A 22,836-nucleotide genomic window follows, 5' to 3' on the forward strand; every position below is an offset into this window, starting at 1 on the left:
TTTGAGCCAGATCTTACTGTGTAACCCATGCTGGGTTACAGCTCAACAACGCGCCTCCTAAATGCTGGGTTACAGCTGTGAGATGCCATGTCCAGCTTTGTTAAGAATTACTAAATGCCAAATATCAAATGAATGAATGAATGTCAAAAACATTCAAGGAAAAGGTTTTAAGAGCCAGATAAAGGAACTTCGTCTGCAGACTCTAGTACGCTTGCACACACATACGTGCACACAGAACTTAATCAAATTAAACTTTTTATAGCCCACGTTGGCAGGCAGGTTTATAATGCCATGGCCATCTTTTTAGCCTTAGAAGAGAAGATCGTATTTTACTGAGTTAGAAGTTGATATGGTGGTTGCTTAGTTAGCAGAGGCCCAAATAATGTAGATTCAAAAGGCAGGGTTGACTTTTTCCCCTTTTGTTACAATAGGCCCCAGGGACAACTGATTTATCTTATTTAGTGTTTACTAATAGAGACTAGAGGTTAGATGGGTGTGGGAGCAAATGGTACACATGTCTTAAGATCACAGTAAGCAGAAAATGGGACTAACAGAGGGTCCTTGTACCCAGGGCCTCAGAAAGCTACTTCAGGCGTGTATAGAGGAGGGTGCTCGGAGCTGCTAGTTGGTCTACTGATGGGAACTGATGGCCTGTTCCCAGGGCTCTTACTTCCATCCTTAGAGACTCATGCGCGTCTCTTGACCTCACTCATCCCGCCTATGTCTCCAGAATTGGCCTCAGTATGGCTCCCATTCCTTTAGCCCAAGCCCTGGGTCTATGCTTACTGTCATCTTGTCACTAATGACCTGATTTTTCCTTTCCTCTTCAGTACCAGGGTCAAGTGCCTGAGAATGAGGTCAATGCCCGGATTGCCACACTCAAGGTGACTGATGATGATGCCCCCCACACCCCGGCATGGAATGCTGTGTACACCGTAGTCAATGATCCTGACCAGCAGTTCGTTGTCGTCACAGACCCCACGACCAATGATGGCATTTTGAAAACAGCCAAGGTTTGTACGGTGCTTAGTGAACGATGTGCCGCTGGCTGAGGGTCTCTCGTTTCACGATGTCTTCTCATGAGTGGCTCAACACTGGCAGGGGAGAGGTTGGAAGTCTGAGGGTGGCACTGACCTGCTGGGGCTTGCAGAACTCTCATGACTGTTTTCCTGGGTCCTTAGAAGTGAGATTGGTATGGCTCCTTCGAAAAATATTCTAAAGCCTGAGGCTAGGCAGCAGAGCCTGTGGGTCCTGACCCCTTTTGGGGTGGGGGTGGGGGTGCTAAGACCACCTGAAAACATATTTACATTATTATTCATAACAGTAGCCAAATTACAGTTATGAAGTAGCAATGAAAATAATTTTATGGTTGGGGTCACCACAACAGGAGGAACTGTATTAAAAGCTCGCAGCATTAGGAAAGTTAAGAACCACTGGGCTGGAGAGATGATGGCTCCGTGGTTAAGAGCACTTGTTACTCTGTAGAGGACTTACATGGCAGGTCACAACTGCTGGTAAATCTTTGGAATATGTCCAAATTAAAAGTGGGGAAGACTTACTGGTAAATTTAGCAAACGTTAGTTAGTAGATGCCTAGAGTGTCTATAGAGCTTTAGTGCCCTCTTCAGCAAGTGAGCAGCCATGTTTGAGAACTACTGTCAACCAAAAAATGGTATCTGAGCCAGCTGGTGGCAGTGCGCATCTTTAATCTCAGTACTTGGGAGGCAGAGGCATGTGGGTCTCTGTGAATTCAAGACCAGCCTAGTCTACAGTGTGAGTTCTGGATAGCTAGCTAGGGCTCCAGAGAAATCCTGTCTCAGGGAGGAAAAAATACAACAAAAAACCCTAAAGATTATAGCTGAAACTAAACCCCTCCAAAAAAATTTCTTTTTGGACTAACCATTTTTTAAAGCTTATATATTTGTTCAGTGGCAGTGGTGGTCGAACACAGGACCTTAAGCGTGCTGGGCAGGTGCTCTACCACCGAGCCACACACCCGATCTGTGGTATTTTAGTTTTAACTTTGTCTTTCTGCTGTTCTCTAGGGCTTGGATTTTGAGGCCAAGCAGCAATACATTCTTCATGTGAGAGTGGAGAACGAGGAACCCTTTGAGGGGTCTCTTGTCCCTTCCACAGCCACTGTCACCGTGGACGTGATAGATGTGAATGAAGCCCCCATCTTTATGCCTGTGGAGAGGAGAGTTGAAGTGCCGGAAGACTTTGGTGTGGGTCAGGAAATCACATCTTATACCGCTCGAGAGCCGGACACGTTCATGGGTCAGAAGATCACGTGAGTAGGATCACTTTCAGTGGCCACTGTTGAGTGGGTGTTGATTTGTAGTCACACTTCTTTTTTGAGACAGGGTCTCACTGTAGTTCTCACTGTCCTGGAACTTGTTTTGTAGACCAGATTGGCCTCAAACTCATAGAGCTCCTTCTACCTCCCTAGTTCTGGGACTAAAGTAAAGGCATGTGTCACCATGGCTGACCACTTTGGCTTTTTAATACATAATTTATATATTCATTTATGTAACTATAAATATAGCCATTTGGGGCTGGCGAGATGGCTCAGCAGTTAAGAATGCCGACTGCTCTTCCAAAGGTCCTGAGTTCAAATACCAGCAACCACATGGTGGCTAACAACCATCCGTAATGAAATCTGATGCCCTCTTCTGGAGTGTCTGAAGACAGCTACAGTGTACTTACATATAATAAATAAATAAATCTTAAATTAAAGAAAAATATATAGCCATTTGTCATGTAATGATAATACATTCTGATTTATGTGTCCACGACAAGGGGGCCGGGGTTTCACTGAAGAATTGGCCATTCGGTGGGCAGCCAGTGAGTCTCAGGTCCCAGGGTATCACACGCCCCACCTTTTTTACTAAAGGACTGGGGTTCACACCAACATGGAAGCTCATAAGCATGTGTAACTCTAGTTCCTGGGGATCTGATACCTCTTCTAACTTCCTGCACCATGTGAGACACATATATATATACATCCAGGCGCACACACATAGATAAAATTAGTGTTTATAATATATATGCGTATATGTATTTAGAAGGGGCAACTGTGTAACAAGTGAAGAGGACCTGTGACCTTCCTCAGTTCCTTTGCTGTTCCTATTCTCACCCAGAGCTTGTGCCCTCAGGTATCGGATTTGGAGAGACACTGCCAACTGGCTAGAGATTAACCCAGAGACTGGTGCCATTTTCACGCGCGCTGAGATGGACAGAGAAGACACTGAGCATGTGAAGAACAGCACATACGTAGCTCTCATCATCGCCACGGATGACGGTATGGACACCGTGTGGTCCCATCCCCATTGTGGCCTGGGCTTCATCCCTCTCCAGCTTGTTTGCACCCTCTGCCTCTGCCTTACTAGGTGGGGGGGGGGGGGGATTCATTCTTTCTTTTATCTATAACAAACAATCAATCATAACATAAAACTTTTGGTAACTGAATTCCAAACTTTAGATCGAGTAGACTTTCCCCCTTCCCCCTTCTCCCTTTCTGCACTTGAATCTCACTCCTTCCTGCAGGAACTTGGGTTTGTCTCTCAGGTTCATGGTTGTGAACTCACTATTACTTAATTCTTACAATCTTCAACTTTTTTCTCTTTTATTTTGAATTTTATGTGTGTCTTAGGGTTTCATTTCTGTGAAGAGACACCATGACCAAGGCAACTCTTTTTTTTTTTTTTTAAGATTTATTTATTATTCATTTTATGTATATGACTATACTGTAGCTGTCTTCAGACGCACCAGAAAAGGGCATCAGATCCCATTACAGATGGTTGTGAGCCACCATGTGGTTGCTGGGAATTGAACTCGGGACCTCTGGAAGAGTTGTCAGTGCTCTTAACCACTAAGCCATCTCTCCAGCCCCCAAGGCAACTCTTACAAAGGAAAACATTTGGGGCTGGCTAAAAGTTTCAGAGGTTTAGTCCATTATCGTCATGGCAGGAAGCCGAGAGGCATGCAGGCAGTGGTGCTAGAGAAGGAGCTGAGAGTTGTACATCTTCATCCAAGGGCAGCTAGGAAGAGGCTCTGATTTTATACTAGGTGGAGCCTAGGCACGGGAGACCTCAAAGCTTACCCCCACAGTTACACACATCCTCCCACAAGACCACACCAACTTGAGTAAGGCCACACCTCCTAATAGTGCCCCTTTTTGTAGGGCAAGCATTCAAACACACGAGTCTATGGGAGCCAAACCTATCCATACTACTACAATGTGTATGGGTATTGCAGCCTGCCTGTGTTCCTGTTATCCACAGAGGATGGTCTCCTGGAACTGGAGTTACAGACAGTCAGGAGCTACTATGAAAGTGCTAAAAACTGAACCCTAAGCATTCTTAGTCACTGGGCTGTCTCTTCGGCCCCTTTTTCCTTTTTGTATGGAAATGGGAACTGACCACAGTGCTAAGCACAGACGTGTGTTCTCTACTATATATATCTATATCTATATATATCTATATATATCTATCTATATATATATATATATATATATATATATATATATATATATATATACCACGTGGATACCCCAAGATTTTTAGCTTTGTTTGTTTGTTTTGTTTTGTTTGTTTGTTTTTTGTTTTAGACACGGTTTCCCATATAACCTAGGCTAGTTTTGAACTTACGATGTAGCCCAAAAGACCTCAAAATGGATGTGCCCGCCCCCCACCTCCCATCCATTTCCAACAAATTCTACTGCACTCTGCTTTTTCTAACCTCCTAATAAGATCTGCCGGAGCCAGGCTTCTATAGGAGGTTGGGGTGGGATAAGGCTTTGTCTCAACAAACAAATGACAACAACAACAAAACAATAAACTCCCGAATTGGACTGTATTAGTAATGTACTAGAAAGAGAAGAAGAAAGCTGCCTTTGAAATGAGAAATAATCTAAGACGTTGTATACACAGCGTGCTTGTCAGAAAGCCGAGACAAGGGCAGGGCGCCTGTGGTTAGTGTGGAACCTGCTGAGGGGTCATGGGCAGACTAAGAATTTGACCTCCTGGAAGGTGACACTGTCCTTAATCTGTGACACCTTTTATGTTTTCCCATAGGTTCACCCATTGCCACCGGCACGGGGACTCTTCTCCTGGTCCTGTTAGATGTCAATGACAACGCTCCCATCCCAGAACCTCGAAACATGGAGTTCTGCCAGAGGAACCCACAGCCTCATATCATCACCATCTTGGATCCAGACCTTCCCCCCAACACGTCCCCCTTCACTGCTGAGCTAACCCATGGGGCCAGCGTCAACTGGACCATTGAGTATAATGACGCAGGTGTGAAGGCTCGCTGTCTTTAGAGAGGCTCTGCCTGTCCCGCTTCACCCTTCCCTTTGATATCTGGCCCTGGTTCCTTCTGCATTCATGCACGCTCCTTTTCCTCGTATTGCGTATTGCACGGTAACATGAACCCCAAGCAGTTCCTTCCTCCGTCACTTGATGTCTCTGGTTCCCTAAACCCTTCGATTCACTGAGCTTTTTTGCTCTGTCCCCTCTCCCGGTCTCATCGTTCCTGTTTTCCTTTCCCCAGCTCAAGAATCTCTCATTTTGCAACCAAGAAAGGACTTAGAGATTGGCGAATACAAAATCAATCTCAAGCTTGCGGATAACCAGAACAAAGACCAAGTGACCACGTTGGACGTCCATGTGTGTGACTGTGAAGGGACGGTCAACAACTGCATGAAGGCGGGAGCCGTGGAAGCAGGATTGGAAGTTCCTGCCATCCTTGGAATCCTTGGAGGGATCCTCGCCCTGCTGAGTAAGTTGGGATGGCAGGTGCTTCAGCCTGTGACCTCTAAAACCAGGAAGGACCATCTCCTAGGAGGAGCTTTAATTTGGGGTATAGGGGGCGCAGGATCCTTCTGTTCTGTCTCTTTGCGCTCTCCTAGATTGAGTGCATGTAAGTCCTTCAGTAAGTGGGACTTCAGACCCAGGATCCCCAGTGAGGCTCCTCAGATGCTTCATTTTAATCCAGTCCCCAAGGAATGCTGAGCTGGCAGCCAGGTTTACATATAGCTCGCTGTATTCGTTAGCACAGGCAAGGCTGGCAGCTACCATCACCTCCGAATTCCATCTTGGAGGGCAGATGAAAGGGGAAGTAGAGGCTGCCTACCTGCAGGTTGTAGATGTCAGCAGCACTCACATCTCATTGGCCCAAGTGTAGCCATGACAAATGACAAGGCATCCTGGAAGCTCCTCTCTTAGCTGGGTGATGATGAGCCCATTGCATGCTTGGGAGACAATGGTGATGGATGGAGGGTCGAGTGAGCAACGGATGGTGCCCGTGGCTGAAAAGATGAAGGAGAGTGGAGATGCTCGGAAGGAATCTGTCATTTTTGTTCGTGGTCTTTGTTCTGATTTTACCTGTAGAGAGTCCTGGGCTTGGTAAAATGCCATGAGGATTTCAATGATCAAAGATATGGGGTTTTGCTTATTGAGGATATACCTTGACTTTTTTTGTGGGGGGCAGTAGATAAAGTTGGGGAAATTCTCATATCAGACATTTGAAGCAGAAGTGGTGTCAGGAGCCAGATGTCAAACTTGCTTATCATTTTTATTGTATTGTTTTTTTGAGAAATGATCTCATCTGGCTGGACATGAGATAGTCCTCGTTCAGGTGGCTGCCCACCTGCCTGGTGGGGTAAGGCTGTGGCATTCCAGGACAGTGGTTTTCCCTGGTCTTTCCTGCGTGTGGCTCATCACTCTTCCCTGCCTTCCTTCCTTGTCTCCAGTTCTGATCCTGCTGCTCCTACTGTTTCTGCGGAGGAGAACGGTGGTCAAAGAGCCCCTGCTGCCACCAGATGATGATACCCGGGACAATGTGTATTACTATGATGAAGAAGGAGGTGGAGAAGAAGACCAGGTGGGTTTGAAAGATGGAGAACTTTAAATCTGATTAAGGGGTGTTGGGTAGGCTATGTTAGTCATCACCCTACTGTACTGCTATGGAGGACAGAACTCCGTGGTCACAAGAATTCAAGTTTCTTCCCCAGACATTCTTGTGTTCTTTACACTGTTGGTTGATTACATTGAGACTCACAACATCTGTAAATCAGTGAGGGGCTCTCCCAACCAGGCAGCGTTGTGATGAAAGACTCTAAGCTGCAGCCTATGCTCAGGTCTGCTGCACGGGAGCCTCATGTGAGCTGCAGTAGGCATGCGTTGCTGTCTTATTGCCTGAAGCCCCTCACATGCCAGAGCCCATTTTTAACAGACAGGACACTACTAGCATCAGCTGTGACAGGGAGGACTAAGCATTTGCCAGGTGATTAACCGATAATCATGTTCCGAGAAACGAGTAAGACTCAATAGCTTGAGTTCATGCAGTCCCCAAGGGCTCCTTTTTCTTTCAGTTTGCATCAGGAGACTTGTAGTTTGGAAAATGCCATTTCATATGCATTTGGGCACTTTGGGGGTCGTTTGGCTTTGTCCATCAGCATAGTCTGTGATGCCATGAAGCAAGCCCTGCCCTGTGCGAGCAGCTGCTTCTTTCTCACAGGCTCTCATGCTCTGCTCTTCTCTCTAGGACTTTGATTTGAGCCAGCTGCACAGGGGCCTGGATGCCCGACCGGAAGTGACTCGAAATGATGTGGCTCCCACCCTCATGAGCGTGCCCCAGTATCGTCCCCGTCCTGCCAATCCTGATGAAATTGGAAACTTCATCGATGAAGTGAGTAGACAAGGCTGTGAGCCAAGTCACAGTACATCTCTTAACTCCGAACCAAGGAGAAAAATGTTCTAAATGAGGAGAACCTTCCAATGGTTGCTGTACTGTGCCTACATCCCCGAGACAAAAGCAAAATCTACTTGTAGAGATTTAGGACACCTAGGAGTTACAAAGCAAATCTGCTTTGCATGAGTTTCCTGCACTCGTTACACCTGTTTGGGGGAGTGTCATAGGGAGCCAGAGGCCGCTCGGCAGGTAGATAAAACAGCATCTCAGCTACCTGAGGACCGGAGTTGGTGCCGAGCAGGCATGGTGGCCTGTTTATTCTAGTGTTCAGATTAGAGCATCCTGAATCAGCAAGCTCTAGGTTCTCTTGAGAGACCTTGTCTCAGTAAAGGAGGTGAAGAAAAGTTGAGGAAGACCCCTGATATTGTCAACCTTGGGTTTTCATATGCACATGTGCACACATATGTGCACACAAAAACACGCTATACATAGCACACACAGTGTTTTCCAGATTACCTAAGGCCCCTAAAAATAGCATCCCTCATGTAACATACTCACGTAACGTACTTGTATGTGTTAGAAATACTTTCAGCTCTGATCAAAACACTGAAACAGATAATAGGAGATGCTGGGTTCAGCATTCTATTCTGTTGAAAACATATGCACATATATAACATATTAACTCTTCTACCATCCTGCTCCATTATTTTGCTGTCTTAGGTATGTTTCTTTTTCTTTTTTTTTTTCCCTTCTTTTTTTTTTACTTTTCTTTTTCAAGACAGGGTTTCTCCATATAGCCCCAGCTGTCCTGGAACTCTCTTTGTAGACCAGGCTGGCTTCAATCTCAGAGCCCCACCTGCCGCTGCATTCCCAAGTGCTGGGATTAAAGGTGTGGGCTGCCACTGCCCGGTATTGGTTACTTTTTTTTTTTGCTGTGCTAAGACACCACGCCTAAGGTGCTTACAGAAGGAAGAATCTAATTTGGGGCTCTAGAAGGTTAGAGTCCATGACGATCATGGCAGGGAGCCTGGCAGTGGGTAGACATGCACAGCTGGAGCAGGAGCTGCGAGCTCATGTTTCGAGGCCAGCCTGGTCTGCAAAGTGAGTTCCAGGACAGCCAGGGCTATACAGAGAAACCCTGTCCCAAAAAACAAAAAACAAAACAAAAAAAACCAACCAACCAACCAAACAAACAAAAAACGTCAAGCCTTGGCCATGCCTTTAATCCTTGCACTTGGGCGATAGTAGGTAGCAGGTGTATCTCTGAGTTTGAAGCCAACCTGATCTACAGGGGGAGTTCCAGGATGTCCAGGAAAAACCTGGATTCAAAGAAAAGCAGAAAAAGACTCAAGCCTGTTCTCAGTAGCACACCTTCTCCAACAAGGCCACACCTCTTAATCCTTCAAAATTGTTCCGAATTCAAACACTGGCTGGCTTTGTATGTACTTGCTATGTAGACCAGGCTGGTCTTGAAGTATGTAGCAGAGGAGGACTTTGAATTCCTGATTTCCCCAACTTCAGAATTAACATTTAACAATAACAGTTTGTCATCTGTCCTTTGAGGATTTTCTGGGCTGAACTGTAACCTACGTGAATTAGTATGACGAGTCTCGTTACTCTTACCCTCTGTCCAGCCTGGCCTTGTGACTTGGCCTTCTGTGCTGGGGTGTGTGTGTGTGTGTACCTTGAAGGGGTTAACTACTCCTTGGTTACCTTTTCGTGCTTGGGGTGTTGCTTGCCTCTGATGCATACTGATAAGTACGGTGCTCTTCCCTTTAGAACCTGAAGGCAGCTGACAGCGACCCCACGGCACCCCCTTATGACTCTCTGTTGGTGTTCGATTACGAGGGCAGTGGTTCTGAAGCTGCTAGCCTGAGCTCACTGAACTCCTCTGAGTCGGATCAGGACCAGGACTACGATTATCTGAACGAGTGGGGCAACAGATTCAAGAAGCTGGCGGACATGTACGGCGGTGGCGAGGATGACTAGGGGACTAGCAAGTCTCCCCCGTGTGGCACTGTGGGAGATGCAGAATAATTGTATCAGTCTTTCAGCTCCTTCCCTGAGTGTGTAGAAAAAAGACTGATCTAAGAAGTGTGCAGATTGCATAGTGGTCTCACTCTCCCTACCGGACTGTCTGTGTTAGGATGGTTTTCACTGATTGTTGAAATCTTTTTTTTTTATTATTTTTTATTTTTACAGTGCTGGATATGAACTGTGTCTTTTTTTGTTTGTTTGTTTCTATTTTTGTTCTTTTGAGCTATGATCTGTTCCAGACACACAGCCCCAAGCCCCTCACCCCTCACTAATTTTTTACATTGTGTACTTGTCCTCAGTTACCATGTTTGCTGTATTCTAATAGCCACTCATGTTCCTGAATTCTGTTGCCCTGCCCAGGTGATATTCTAGGATGCAGAAATGCCTGGGCCCTTTTATGGTGAGAGACAGGTATCTTGGTGTGGGTGCAACTGCGCTGGATAGTGTGTGTGTTCCCAAGATCTTTCGTGGTGTTCCCTCTCCACCTCCAGAGAACTCACTTGCAGTGGCATTCCTTGTTCGGCTATGTGTCTGGGGCAGAACAAAAAAAAAAAAAGGGACCACTATGCATGCTGCACACATCTCAGATTCTTAGGTGCACACCTGATTCTTAGGTGCATGCCATAGTGGGATATGTTGCTTTGATCGGAACTTGCAGGGAGGTTTTCGGGCACCATTTTGGTTTCTTGCGTTTCTTTCAAACCAAAACTAAAGAATGGTTGTTCTCTGAGAGAGACTGGAGTGCCACCACCAAAGACTGAGGAGAGAAAAGGAGAGAAGCCAAACTTGGGGACAGCAACATGTCAGCGAACCCTGCCAGTTGGCACACCGATGGTGAGGGTACACAGGTGGCAAGACCTGTCCCACAAGATTTCTGGAAGACAAGGGGTATCTCAACCAGTGTTTTCTGGCTGGAATCCTTGCCCATGTATTCCTGAAGCCCAGGAAATGCACCCCTCCAATGCCTGCTCTTGATGGTAGCTACAGAAAATGCTGGCTGATTTAAACCCAAGTTGCCCAGTTCTGAGTAGAAAACTGAGAATATGCTGGGTGTGGTGGCGCACACCTTTAAGCCCAGCATTCAGGAGTCAGAGGCAGTCGGATCTCCCTGAGTTTGAGGCCAGCCTGGTATATATAGTAAGCGAATTCTAGGACAGCCAGGGCTACACAGAAAAACCCTGTCTCTGCAAACCAAAAGAGAAAACTAAGAATATTATAAATTGTGCATTTTCTCAGGAAGCAGGAAGAGAACACGGGAAGAGAACATTCTAACGGGAAAAAGGAGACAAGGCCTTTGAGAGTTTTCTTTTCATTCAAAATGCAAATCTCATCTTTTTGATAACCACTGGAAAGAATTTTATTGAAAGTTCTGTATTACCTAACTTTGGAAGAAAATGATGACCACAATCAGCTGTGAGAACTGTTGATTTCTCTGTAGTTTAATCATGTAATGTTGATTGAGTGTCCTTTGTACGTAGTTTGAGAGTATGTGTGTGGGTGCTGATAATTTTGTATTTTGTGGGGGGTGGAAAAGGTAAGCCCTTGAAACCGTTCTCTTAAGATGCATTTTTATGAATTTTATTAAAGAGTTTTGTTAAACTGTTGTGAGGCTCCCTTGATTTGACTCTGCCAGGATTCCTAGACAAAAGGACAGAGGTGAACTCAGATCATGGGAGCTTCCAGCTGATGTGTCTTCTCCATGCTTTGGGGGTCCTGCATGGGGAGGAAATGCTTATTCCACGGGGTCACTGCTCAGAGCCCCATCCATGTGATGTGTGGTGGGAGCAATAAGTACCAAGGCCACTGGGACATGGGGGACCTGCGAGCTTCAGGACTGTCAGCAGACATTTTCCAACAGTAATGGAGGCAGTGATTCTGTGCAGAGGAAGACTGGCCTCCCCTGAGTGACATTTGTCAGTTCCTTTCCGCTGCCCACTCCCTGCTCCGTGATAGTACAGACTGAGCCTAGGACCTTTCGAGCGCTAGGTGAGTGTTCTGCCTTTCAGAAACACCCCCAGCTTCTTCGTGCTTTGTACTCTTCTGTAAATTATGTTCTTTACTTTTTAATAACGATAGCGTGTGTGTGTGTGTGCATGAGTGCTGGTGACCATGGAGATCAGTTGTCAGACCCTCTTCAGCTAGTTAGAGGAGGTTGGTTATGTGCCACCCTTCGTGTGCTAGGAACTGAAGTTTGAGTCCTGTAAGAGCAGTGTGCACTCAACCATAGAACTTTCCTCTCTGCTCCCCCCTTTTTTTTAATGCATATGCATTTTGTGGTATTGGAAACTGACCCTGGGATTATATGACTGAGTCAGTTGAGCAAGATGACATTTGACAGCTTCCAATCGACAGTAGCCAGCAGATGCTGCTGTCAGCTCGCAGGATAGTCCTCATAATAAGAAATATCAATTTACTCCTGTGGAAAAACCATGGTGATAGGAGTATAACTTTCTTCTTAACTTCATACATGAGCAGTTTTCTTTTCTGACTGGTGCATGCCATGTGTGTGTAGAGAGAAGGCCAGAAGTAGGCAGCATCAGATCCCCTGGAGCTGCCAGTTGCAGGCCTTTCAAGGTGCACCTATCTGTATTATAGCTTGCTTCAGAGCCTTATTCCTTCATAGGGAAATGTAAGATCCCATTGCACACAGATGCCACATTTTTTTCCCATCTTGGGTTGGAATGACACGGGCATGGACACCTCTTCTAGTCCTTGCTTTGGGTTCTTTTAGGAATAAACCATGAGGTGGAATTGCTAGGGCATCTGGGATCCCGATTATTCTCTTAGGCAACAACAGCAGTGTGATTTTGTAGGAGAATCTTTGTTCCTGGGACACAAATGCTGAAAGGGTGGAGGGTTAGGCTATCTAGAAGGTAATAGGACAATGGTTAATGGTTCAGAAACATGTACTGAGAGATACCAAGAAAGCAAAAGCAGAAAGAAATACAGTGATTGGGTCCAGGTGAAAGGCTGCGTGCCCTGCCCCAGGATTTTGTTTTTAAAACTATAGCCTGAAACTGCCATGTAGTTCACTCTGTTATTGAACTTGCACTCCTGTCTCAGCTCTGAGTGCTGGATTACAGCCCCACACCTGCCTACGTTGACTCTGTTCTTTATTCTTTGAAGTTGGAAAGAAGTAAGGAGCCCGGAAAGAAATCTTACAAAACTGGCTGTCCTAGGGTCATTCTGTTACTGTGATAAAATACTGACCAAAAGCTACTTGGAGAGGAAAGAGTTTATTTCACTCATACTTTCGGGCCATAGTCTGTCACTGATGGAAGTCGGGGCAGGGACTTGAAGCAGAATCCACGGAGGAATGGAGCTCATTTGCTAATGGCCAGCTGGCTTTGGGTGGAGGGAGCAGGAAGGACTTAACTGCAGCTCTGGATAACCTGTGACTTGCTATGTAGATGTTGCTGGCCCCACACTCACAGAGGTCTGTCTGCCTCTGTCTCCCAAGTGCTGGGATTAAAGGTATAGATTACTCATACCTAGAGCCTCAGCTAGTTTTCTTACCCAGTTCAGGTTTGCCAGCTTAGGGATGGTGCTGCCCACTGTGGGCTGCTCTCTTTCACGTTAATCATTTGTCAGACAGTCCCTTATTGTATTGGCCAATTCAACCTGAGTAATACTATTTTGAGCCTCTAGGTTGTGTCAGGTTGACAGAGGATGCTAATTAGGACATCTGGTCAAATGATGTTTCAAAGCCATTCAGTGATGGGATAGAGATAGTCTTTTCTATACATGGGCTATGAAGATTGGCTAATGGCATGGGAAGGAATGAGCCTGAGCCTTCACTTTCCTAATATATTGATTGTTGCTCAATGGATAAAAGCCTAGATAGAATGGCTAAAACTATAGAACTCTTAAGAGGACAGCAGGGAAAGTTGCGATGTAGGACTGATTCTCTGAACGTGAGAGCGGATGTATAAATAACAGAAGAGACAAGATAAGGGCTGGAGTGTCTGTCGTTCAGTAGGAGAATGCTAGCCTAGCATGACTGAGCCGGGAGATGTTGCCGGGAGATAAAGAAATGCAAACATTCTAGCTATCACCAATGGCTCTCAAAGATGGTCTCCCCAAGAACCCTTAATAGGCTGGCATCTTTCCTGGAAACTCTGTGCTTGTACGACAGCCATTGATCCCCTGAAAGCTCTTAGGTTTGTTAGTTCTGAGTTTAGCAAACAGGAGACAAGCAACTCCTGTGTACTTTGATGGTTTGTGCAGCTGCTGCCCCTCAAGTCTTGATAATGGGCTCCTTGTTGGATGGCTGTCAACGGAATGAGTTTTACATGAATACCTCCCAGAGTCTATCTTAAACACCCCCAGATGTGTCTTTGCACAGGGTCGGTCTTCTGGGTATAGTCTTGTGAAGCTTGGCTGTGATGGATGCTTAACAGTATATTACTGTGGAGCTCCCAGATGTAGGTTTATGCTTGTTTTCTAATTCCTTTGCCTTTTCATCTCTTCCTCTCCCTCCTCCCCTTCCCTCTCCCCTCCCTCCCCCTCCTTTTGTTGTTTTTTTTTGTTTGTTTGTTTGTTTTTGTTTTTTGAGACAGGATTTCTCTGTGTAGCCCTGGCTGTCCTGCAACTTGCTCTATAGACCTGAGATCTTGCCTGCCTCTGCCTCTCTGCCTCTGCGTGCTGGATTAAAGACACACATCATTTTAGATCATCTTATTTTATGTGGTATGGGTGTTTTGTTTAATTTCTTTTTTAGGTTGTTTTATTTTATGTGTATGTGTACACGCCTGGTACCTGTGGAGGATAGAAGAAGGCATCAGAGCCTCTAAAGTTGAAATTACAGATGGTTGTGAGCCACCATGTGGGTGTTGGGAACCAAACCTGAGGCTTCTACAAGAGTAACAAGTGCTCTCTCTCTCTTAGCCTTTGAGCCATTTCTCTAGCCCTGTTTATTTGTTTTGTTTGCTTATTTGCTTTTTTGAGACAGGGTGTCCACTGGCCTGAAACTTACTGAGTAGACTCCAGGGATCCGGTGTGCACACCAGCTTTTTCTAGATTTTCTTTCTTTTAAGAATTTTTTTTGTTTTGAGCCGGCCAGTGGTGGCGCACGCCTTTTAATCCCAGCACTTGGGAGGCAAAGGCAGGCAGATTTCTGAGTTCGAGGCCAGTATGGTCTACAGACTGAGTTCCAGGACAGCCAGGGCTACACAGAGAAACCAAAACAAAAAACAAAAAAAGAATTTTTTTCTCATGTGGGTTTTAGGAATCAAACTTCTCTCTCTCTCTCTCTCTTTTTTTTTTTTTGATTGTGAGACAAGCCCTCACTCACTCAACTTTTCCTTCCATATCCCCCCTTTCTTTTAATTAAAAAAATCACGATTTATTCAGTGTGGGTACAGTTCGGGTGGTTGTGCATGAGGAAGTCATAGGACCTCGTAGGCACCAGGGAGTCCGTTTTCTCAGTCCTGGGGATAAAACTCAAGTTTTGTGTCAGACTTGGTGACAACCACCTTTATCTGATGAGCCATCTTGCTGCGCATCCCACTCCCCCATTTTTTGAGACAAGTAGCCCTGACTGGTCTTGAACTCTCTATGAACATCAGCTGGCCTCAAACTCAAGCAATCCTGCCTTAGCCTGCTGAGCTCAAGAACCTGTCTAAGTTGTACAACATTTAATCACTTTTCGTAATTTTTCCCAGGATGAGTTTGTGCATATACTGGAGGAAAATTGTCTAGTTCTAAAAGCCTGTAAGGGATGTACACAATGAAAGAACATCAATGTCACTTTCAAGGCTGTGTATTTTCCCATAAAACACAACTCCCCATGTAAAAATGTCCACAGGAGCCAGGCAGTGGTGGTCTTTAATCCTCAGTGTGTGTGTGTGTGTGTGTGTGTGTGTGTGTGTGTGTGTGTGAGTGCACGTCTTAGCCACAGCATTTGAGGAAGAGATAGTGAAGAGTCACCATTCCGTAACCATTTTCCCCTGTTGCAAATACTGCCTCTAAGTGTTACAGCTCTGAGCGGGGAAGATATCCTGGCAGCAGGGAGCCAAGGAGTACCACAAGGTTGCACGACATAACAAACCTCACACAAAAGATTTATTGGGGAAGGAGGGAGGAGGGTGGTTGCCTCTGCTCTTGCAATAAGCAGAGGGAAGTGAGCAGGAGAGGCTCACTTTCTTTGGGGAGGTGGGGACTGGAGGGATTTGGAGCTCAGGGATTGGTGAATCTTCAAACCAGGACGTGAGCTCAGACCTTTTACCCCACATTGGCAGTGATTGACAATGGTTCTTTTAAACTTCTCCCAGTAGCCTTGGAACCACGTTTTCTTTTCATTTTTAGAGGCTGGAAAGTGGATGGGTTTGGGTTGGAACCCAGAAGAATGAGATAGACCACGAGGGGGCAGACGACCTAGCTCTGAGGAATGAATTAAACAGAAAGCTTCTTTCCCCATGACTGAGACTACATGTGGAGTCTAGGGCAGGAGTCAACCATGCTCCAGCCCAGTGTGCCCCAGGGAGGGTGGAGGAACATTTTACACATTTCCAATGCTACACAGTTTACAATTTTAGACCTTGAGATGGGAAATGGCAGTGATAGCAGATCATGATTGGGTTTTGAGGTATTGTCTCCTTTTCCTTTTCTTCGACCTGCTTCAGTCTTCAGAGTGCAGTTATCGGTATTTACTGGGGAGGGGCAAGCATGCTAAAGATTGAATTCCCAAACGCATCGACCTGGGGCAGGAAGAGGATCAGTAAGAGGGGTAGAAATGGACAATGGGGCCGGGCGTGGTGGCGTACGCCTTTAATCCCAGCACTGGAGAGGCAGAGGCAGGCGGATTTCTGAGTTCGAGGCCAGCCTGTTCTACAAAGTGAGTTCCAGGACAGCCAGGTCTATAAAGAGAAACCCTGTCTCGAAAAACCAAAAAAAAAAAAAAAAAAAAAAAAAAAAAAAAAAAAAAAAAAAAAGAAACAAAAAAAAAAAAAAAAAAAAAAAAAAAAAAAAAAAAAGAAAGAAAAAAAAGAAATGGACATGGGAAGAATGGCCTGGGGTGGGTGTGGGGGGCGTATAAACAAAGGACAATCGTGTATGTGGGGTAAAGATGTAATGATTTATTCCTTATAAATAAAAATAACTAAAAATAATTAATTAAAAAGCAAACCCTAGCATTGGTCCAGGCATGGTGGCACACGCCTTTAGATGAATCTCTTCAGGTTTGAGGGCATCCTGGTCTACAAATCAAGTTCTAGGACTGCCAGGGCGATTACACCCCAACCCTGTCTCAAAAAACAAAACGGAAATAACCCCAAACCACCCACCCACCCAACAACATTGACAACTGGGATCTTTAACTGTCCCTAATAGGAATTGTGGAGGTGAAAAAAAACTTCCGATAATTATCTGAATCTCAAACTTAGTTTCATTTCCATATAAACATAATGGGGCGGGATTTATGGTTTTAGTATTAAGTGAATCTTCTAGTAATGTAATAGTCCTATAAATAGGACACAGAGGAACATTGCTAAGGACATTTTAAAGACTCACCGCTGGCGATGCCAATGCAGTTTATTGGGAGAGAGCATGCACTAGAGGCTCTGGCTTTAAATTCCATCACCCAACAAAACCAAGATATTCCAATGGGGCTGTTTGTAGCTAACACCTTCACAGATACAGGGTATGTGTATGTGCATATTTATCTTTAGATTTTTAAAGAATTATTTATTCTACAGTTATGAGTATTTTGCCTGTATGTGTGTCTGTGCCCCACATGAGTGGCTGGTCCTCTTGGAAGCCAGAAGAGGGTATTGGATCTCCTAGAATTGGAGTTGTACATGGCTGTGAGCCACCTTGTAGGTGATGGGAATTAAACCTGGGTCCTCTACAAGACCAACACCACGGATCCATCTCTCTATCCCCATGTGTATTTACTTTTAAATGTCAGAAAAAGGAATCAGTAATACAGAGTTGAATATTTTTTGTTACTGTTACTTTTGGGGACAAAGGTATGAACTTGTCTTGCCACCTCAGCTTCCCTGAATGCTGGTGTCACTGGTGTGAGCTTCTCTTTCAGGGTCTATGTACATCTGTGAACTTTATTGTGTTTCGTTCAGTACTTGAAAATTTACATACTAAAATGTATATTATTTTTACGAGAAACTATTTCTGCCCCTCCCCCACCCCCTGGGTTGACGTGCTGAGGACCGAACTCATGGTTGTGTGCTCTATTGCTGGATAACATTTCTAGCCCTTCATAGCTTTGAGACGGTCTCACTAAGCTGCCTTCACTGGTTTTGAACACGTGATCCTCCTTCTATAGCCTCTATAGTAGCTGAGATTCGAAGCATGGGCCACCATGCAAGACTATTTGTGTTCTTTCTCTTTTTGTTTTGAATTAGGGTCTCTCAGAATTCCTGGTTGGCCTTGAGCTTACTATGTAGACCAGGCTGGCCTCTGGTTCTAAGTACTAGACTTAAAAATATACGTCACCACATTGGTCTTTTATTTTTCCTTTTCAATTATATTTTCTTTAAAAAAAATTTTTTTTTTGGTTTTTCGAGATTAAAAATATTTTTAAAGTTATGCTTGTGCATGCGTGTGTATGCGTATGAGTTGTGCTGGACCTGACAACAACACAAGAAACTTGTTTTTTTTTTTTTTTTTTTTAAGTTTTTTTTTTTTTTTTTTTTTTTTTAACCTTCGGAGAAGGGGCGTTCCAGACAGAGTAGGCCCCGCCCCAGGTCTTGGGCCCCGCCCTCCAGCAGAGGGCACGCCTCCGCCACACTCAAAATGGCGGCCGCGCTGGCCCACTTGGGTTTTTGAGCACATCGCAGGTCGCTCCACTCCAGTCATGGCGGCCTCCGGACCGGCGGCGGCTGCGCCGAGTGGCGTTCTGGTGACATGTGGTCTGGAGCAGGTTCTGGAAGCGCTGAAGTTGCTGCTGAGCCCGGGAGGTGAGAGGACGAGTCTCGGCGCGGGGCTGGACCTGAGGCTCGCGGGGTCGCGGGTCACCCAGGCTCGCCCTGGCTGCTACCGCATGTTTCCCGCAGGCCCTCCCGGCATCTCCATCCCCACTCCGGGGAGCGCTTGGGCCCTGTGCAGTCTCACTTAAAACTTAAACTGAAGCTCCAGGAAAGGGCCTGCAGTCCGCTGACCGCTGATGCCGGCCGAGGTCCGTTGGGCGCCTCGCTGAGCAGCGGCTTCGGTCCACTGTTTGCTCCAGCGCAGCCCTGACACAGGGACTGGAGACGCCTTCACACAGGTGTAATGTGACGTCCCAACCGCTTGAGGGCCCCGAGCCTGGTGTGCACGCTTGAGATTTGTACAAAATGCCAAGTGACCAGAGATGCCCAGCAGGGACGTTTTTTGGCTGAATTTGAGGAAGATTTTTAAGGGTTTCCGTTTTGGTATCAGAGGTGCACAGTCACCTTTAATCACTTTGTTGAGTTAACTTCCCAGTTTAGTATTTGAAGGGACCTTGGGAATAGTGAGACCTTGCATTCTCACTGTTGAGTCCCAATTTGTGGTGGTTTGACTGCCTCTGCCTCTCAAATGCTGGGATTAAAGGCAAGCATGACCATTCACACCTCCTGCCCCTTTCTTTCTTTAGACGGGGTATCACTGTATAGTTAAGGTTCGTCCTGGAACTCACACCCCAAATCAGGTGGTTATATAGAGGGACGACCATGGACCTAGAACTCAGTTCTGCCTGATCTCCTTGTCAGACTAAGGCAGATTATTCAGAATAGAACTTCTGATGGCACCTGGAAATGTAGAAGGGTGTAAGAAAATAGGATCCTGCTGGGCGTGGTGGCACACGCCTTTAATCCCAGCACTTTGGAGGCAGAGGCAGGCGGATTTCTGAGTTCGAGGCCAGCCTGGTCTACAAAGTGAGTTCCAGGACAGCCAGGGCTATACAGAGAAACCCTGTCTCGAAAAACAAAAACAAAACAAAAAAGAAAGAAAATAGGATCCTAATTATAAACACAGCATGTCTGGGTGCGTGTAGAATTATCAAGGTAAAGGTACATGTACGATCACAAGGTGAACACTCTCAGTCTTAAATGTGGACCCCCACACTACAGCTGCAAACATTACAGCGTACTTAGTGGGACATGAAAAGTAATTAGTAGTAGATGATTGCCTGCTAAGCGCCAGTCCCCATAGTCCATTTACTTGTAGATCATCTAGTCCTCACAGCAGTCTCCTAACTATTAATAGGCATTAATTTTTGCAGAGGAACGTACGTGTACGTTGGAAATTGCCCAAAGTAAATCAAGTACGTGACAAACCTCAGTTCCTTCACTAAAAGCTTGCAAAATATACTCTCTTGCCCCAATTAAGAGTCAACGGCAGGGTACGGATTCTATTTATGTTTGTATGCCTATTTCTGTGAGTGTATGTATGCTGTGTGCATGCAGTAGCCCACAGACGCCAAAAGAAGGTGTCAGTTTATCTGGAACTGGGAGTTACAGGCAGTTGTATCACATGGGTGCTAAGACCCAATCCCCAGTCTCCTCCAGTGCAGAAAGTGGTCTTGCCCAATGAACCATCCTTCTGGCTTCCATATTAAAAGGAAAAAGAAAAAGATTTATTTTATTTTTTTTAATAATATGTATGTGTGGGTATGTATGTGTGAGTGGAGTTATCCAGAGAAACCAGAAGTGTCAGATCTCCCTGGAGCTGGAGTTATGGGCAGTTGAGGCATCTGACATGGGTGCTGGGAACTGAACTTGTATCTTCTGTCTTTTAACTTACTAATGGAGAGATCCCTTGTTCAGCAGTTGGCAGGCATAGCTATTGGGTTGGTTTAGTTTTGATTTGTTTTTTCCCCCAGTTTTGAGATAGGGTCTCATGTACCCCACATAATGAAGGGTAATCTTGAATTCCTGTACCATATTATGAACTTAAATTTCTGATTCTTTTACCTCCGTCACCTGAATGCTGGGATTACAGGCCTGAACTATCACATCGGTTTATGTAGTACTGGGGCATCAAACCGAGGGCATCTTGCCTGCTGGACAATCAGTCTACCAGCTGAACTACATCCACACCACTGTTTACAAACACTCTTGTTTGAAAGGGAAAAAATAGTATGCTAAAATTCTTCGTTTTTAAAGAAGATTTACGCTATATTTATTTATGTGTATGTGTGTGGGTACCCATGGAGACCAGAAGAGGGCATTAAATCCTTTGGAAATGGAGTTATATGAGGTTGTGAACCCTTTTATGCGGGCGCTGGGAACTAGATTCTGGTTCTGTGAGAGGGCGCTAAGTGCTCTCAGCTGCTGAGCCATCTCTCCAGCCCCCTAAATTATACTATGTTGTGTGTGTAGACTATTGTGTACTGTGTGCATCTGGATGTGGCTTTTTTGTTCTTTTCTGTCCTTTTTCTCTTCATTTTTCATTTTTCATTTTTTTTTGGAATGACTTTTTAAAGAGAACGTTTCATGTTATAGCCCAGGCTGCCCTGGAACTCTCTGTGTAGTGCAGGCTGGACTCAAACTAATGGCAATAACTGCCTCAGTCTCCTGAGTAACGGGGTTACAGGTGTGCACCACCAAGCTGGCTGTTTCGTTCTTTTGTTTTGGTGTTGGGGATCAAACCCCAGGTCTGTGCTTGCATATGCTGTACCAGGTTTAGTTTACTCCTGCAGAGTGTGTGTGTGTTTGGGACAGGGTGTAGCTCTGAACCCTTGACACCTGCTTTATAGAACAGGCTAGCCTCAGATTTGGGGGATTTGCTTGCCTCTACCTCCCAAGTTCTCAAGTTTGAGTGCCTGTACTGGCCATCTGGATCTTTTTTGGTGAGGGTAGGTCCCCTCTACCCCCGGGTTTGGGTCAGGGTCTTACTCTTTAGCTAAAGCTAGCCTAGAATTTACTGTGGAGAACAGGCTGGCCTTGCAGCAGTCTTTGTGCCTCATTGTCCTGAGTGCTGCGTTAACAGATGTCACCACTCTGACTTCCTGTAGTAACATTTTAAAGGAGAAATAACTGGTAAAGTGCGGCCTTGCTTTATATGTTTAATCTCTTTTTGTGTGTGATGCTGCAGATCAAACTGACATATGTGTACATCCCCAGCCCTGGCTCACAGTTACTGTACTAGTCAGTCAGTCAGTCAGTTAGTCAGTCAGTCAGTCAGTCTATTTATCTATCTGTCAACTTGACACGACCTAGGGTCATTTGCTAGGGAATTTGCTAGGGAATCTCAGTTGAGAAAATGCCTCCATCAGATTGGCCTGTAGTGGAGTCTGAGGTGCATTTTCTTCGTTAATGATTGATGTGGGAGGACCCGGCACACTGTGGGCAGTGCCTGGGCAGGTGGTCCAGGGTTGTATAAAAAGGAAGGGGAGCAGCCATGGGAAACAAGCCAGGAAGCGGCATTCCTCGTGGTCTCTGCTTCAGGTCCTGCCACAGCATCCCTAGATGATGGACTTTAAGCCATAAGCCAGAGAAACCCTGTCCTCCCCAAGCTGCTTTTGGTCGTGGTGTTTGTCAAAGCAGTCAGTGCAAATGAACGCCGTTATTAGGGAATTGTTTTCTCCTTGCAGACTTCTTGACATGGGTCCTTCATGCCACATTTTGAGAACTGTTACTTTAGCTTCAGTGTTGGCGTATTTATTGTTTTATTGTGTTCTAATCCCTCTACCAGCAGGTAGGAGAGAGAGGAGGTTAGAGGGGAAAGGGGTGTAGACCTTTATAGGCTACTTCCTGCTGGTTAGGGCTGTTGGGTTCCTTGGGCAAGTCCATTCTTCATCCTCATATCTCTAACTTCTGTCAAACTGCAACAGTATCTAGGAAAAGTGAGGGTGGGGGAGGGGAGCTGGGGTGGCCAGCTGGGGTTGGGGAGCAGCAGCCACCTTCTTCACCTCCCACCAATCCTGGGGCTCTGGTATTTATACTTTCTCCAGAATCCCCAGAACTAAACCATCTGCAGCTGACAAAGATCATGCCCCCTCCTAGAGCATTGAGACAAGTTAAAGGCTGTAGACAAACTGAAGCAGTCCCATATCCCACACCAGGGATTAAACAAAAAATATATAATCCCAGCACTCGGGAGGCGGAGGCAGGCGGATTTCTGAGTTCGAGGCCAGCCTGGTCTACAAAGTGAGTTCCAGGACAGCCAGGGCTATACAGAGAAACCC

The 22,836-nt window shown here is 45.6% G+C and overlaps 2 protein-coding genes across 2 annotated transcripts in view; both read left to right on the forward strand.

Annotated features, from left to right (window-relative positions):
- Cdh1 (cadherin 1) overlaps positions 1 to 11,334 on the forward strand; it is a 68,944-nt gene extending 57,610 nt beyond the window's left edge. The window contains exons 9-16 of the mRNA XM_021170407.1: positions 831 to 1,013; positions 2,045 to 2,289; positions 3,155 to 3,300; positions 5,075 to 5,299; positions 5,553 to 5,780; positions 6,754 to 6,884; positions 7,548 to 7,691; positions 9,474 to 11,334. Coding sequence (XP_021026066.1) covers positions 831 to 1,013; positions 2,045 to 2,289; positions 3,155 to 3,300; positions 5,075 to 5,299; positions 5,553 to 5,780; positions 6,754 to 6,884; positions 7,548 to 7,691; positions 9,474 to 9,683 — 1,512 coding nt within the window. The 3' untranslated portion in view covers positions 9,684 to 11,334. The remainder of the gene's footprint in view (positions 1 to 830; positions 1,014 to 2,044; positions 2,290 to 3,154; positions 3,301 to 5,074; positions 5,300 to 5,552; positions 5,781 to 6,753; positions 6,885 to 7,547; positions 7,692 to 9,473) is intronic.
- A 7,094-nt stretch (positions 11,335 to 18,428) lies between these two features.
- The window catches only part of Tango6 (transport and golgi organization 6 homolog), a 171,836-nt gene continuing 167,428 nt past the window's right edge, over positions 18,429 to 22,836 (forward strand). Inside the window, exon 1 of the mRNA XM_021169882.1 lies at positions 18,429 to 18,646. Coding sequence (XP_021025541.1) covers positions 18,544 to 18,646 — 103 coding nt within the window. The 5' untranslated portion in view covers positions 18,429 to 18,543. The remainder of the gene's footprint in view (positions 18,647 to 22,836) is intronic.

This window comes from Mus caroli, chromosome 8 (assembly GCF_900094665.2).
Source record: "Mus caroli chromosome 8, CAROLI_EIJ_v1.1, whole genome shotgun sequence".
Lineage (NCBI taxonomy): Eukaryota > Metazoa > Chordata > Mammalia > Rodentia > Muridae > Mus > Mus caroli.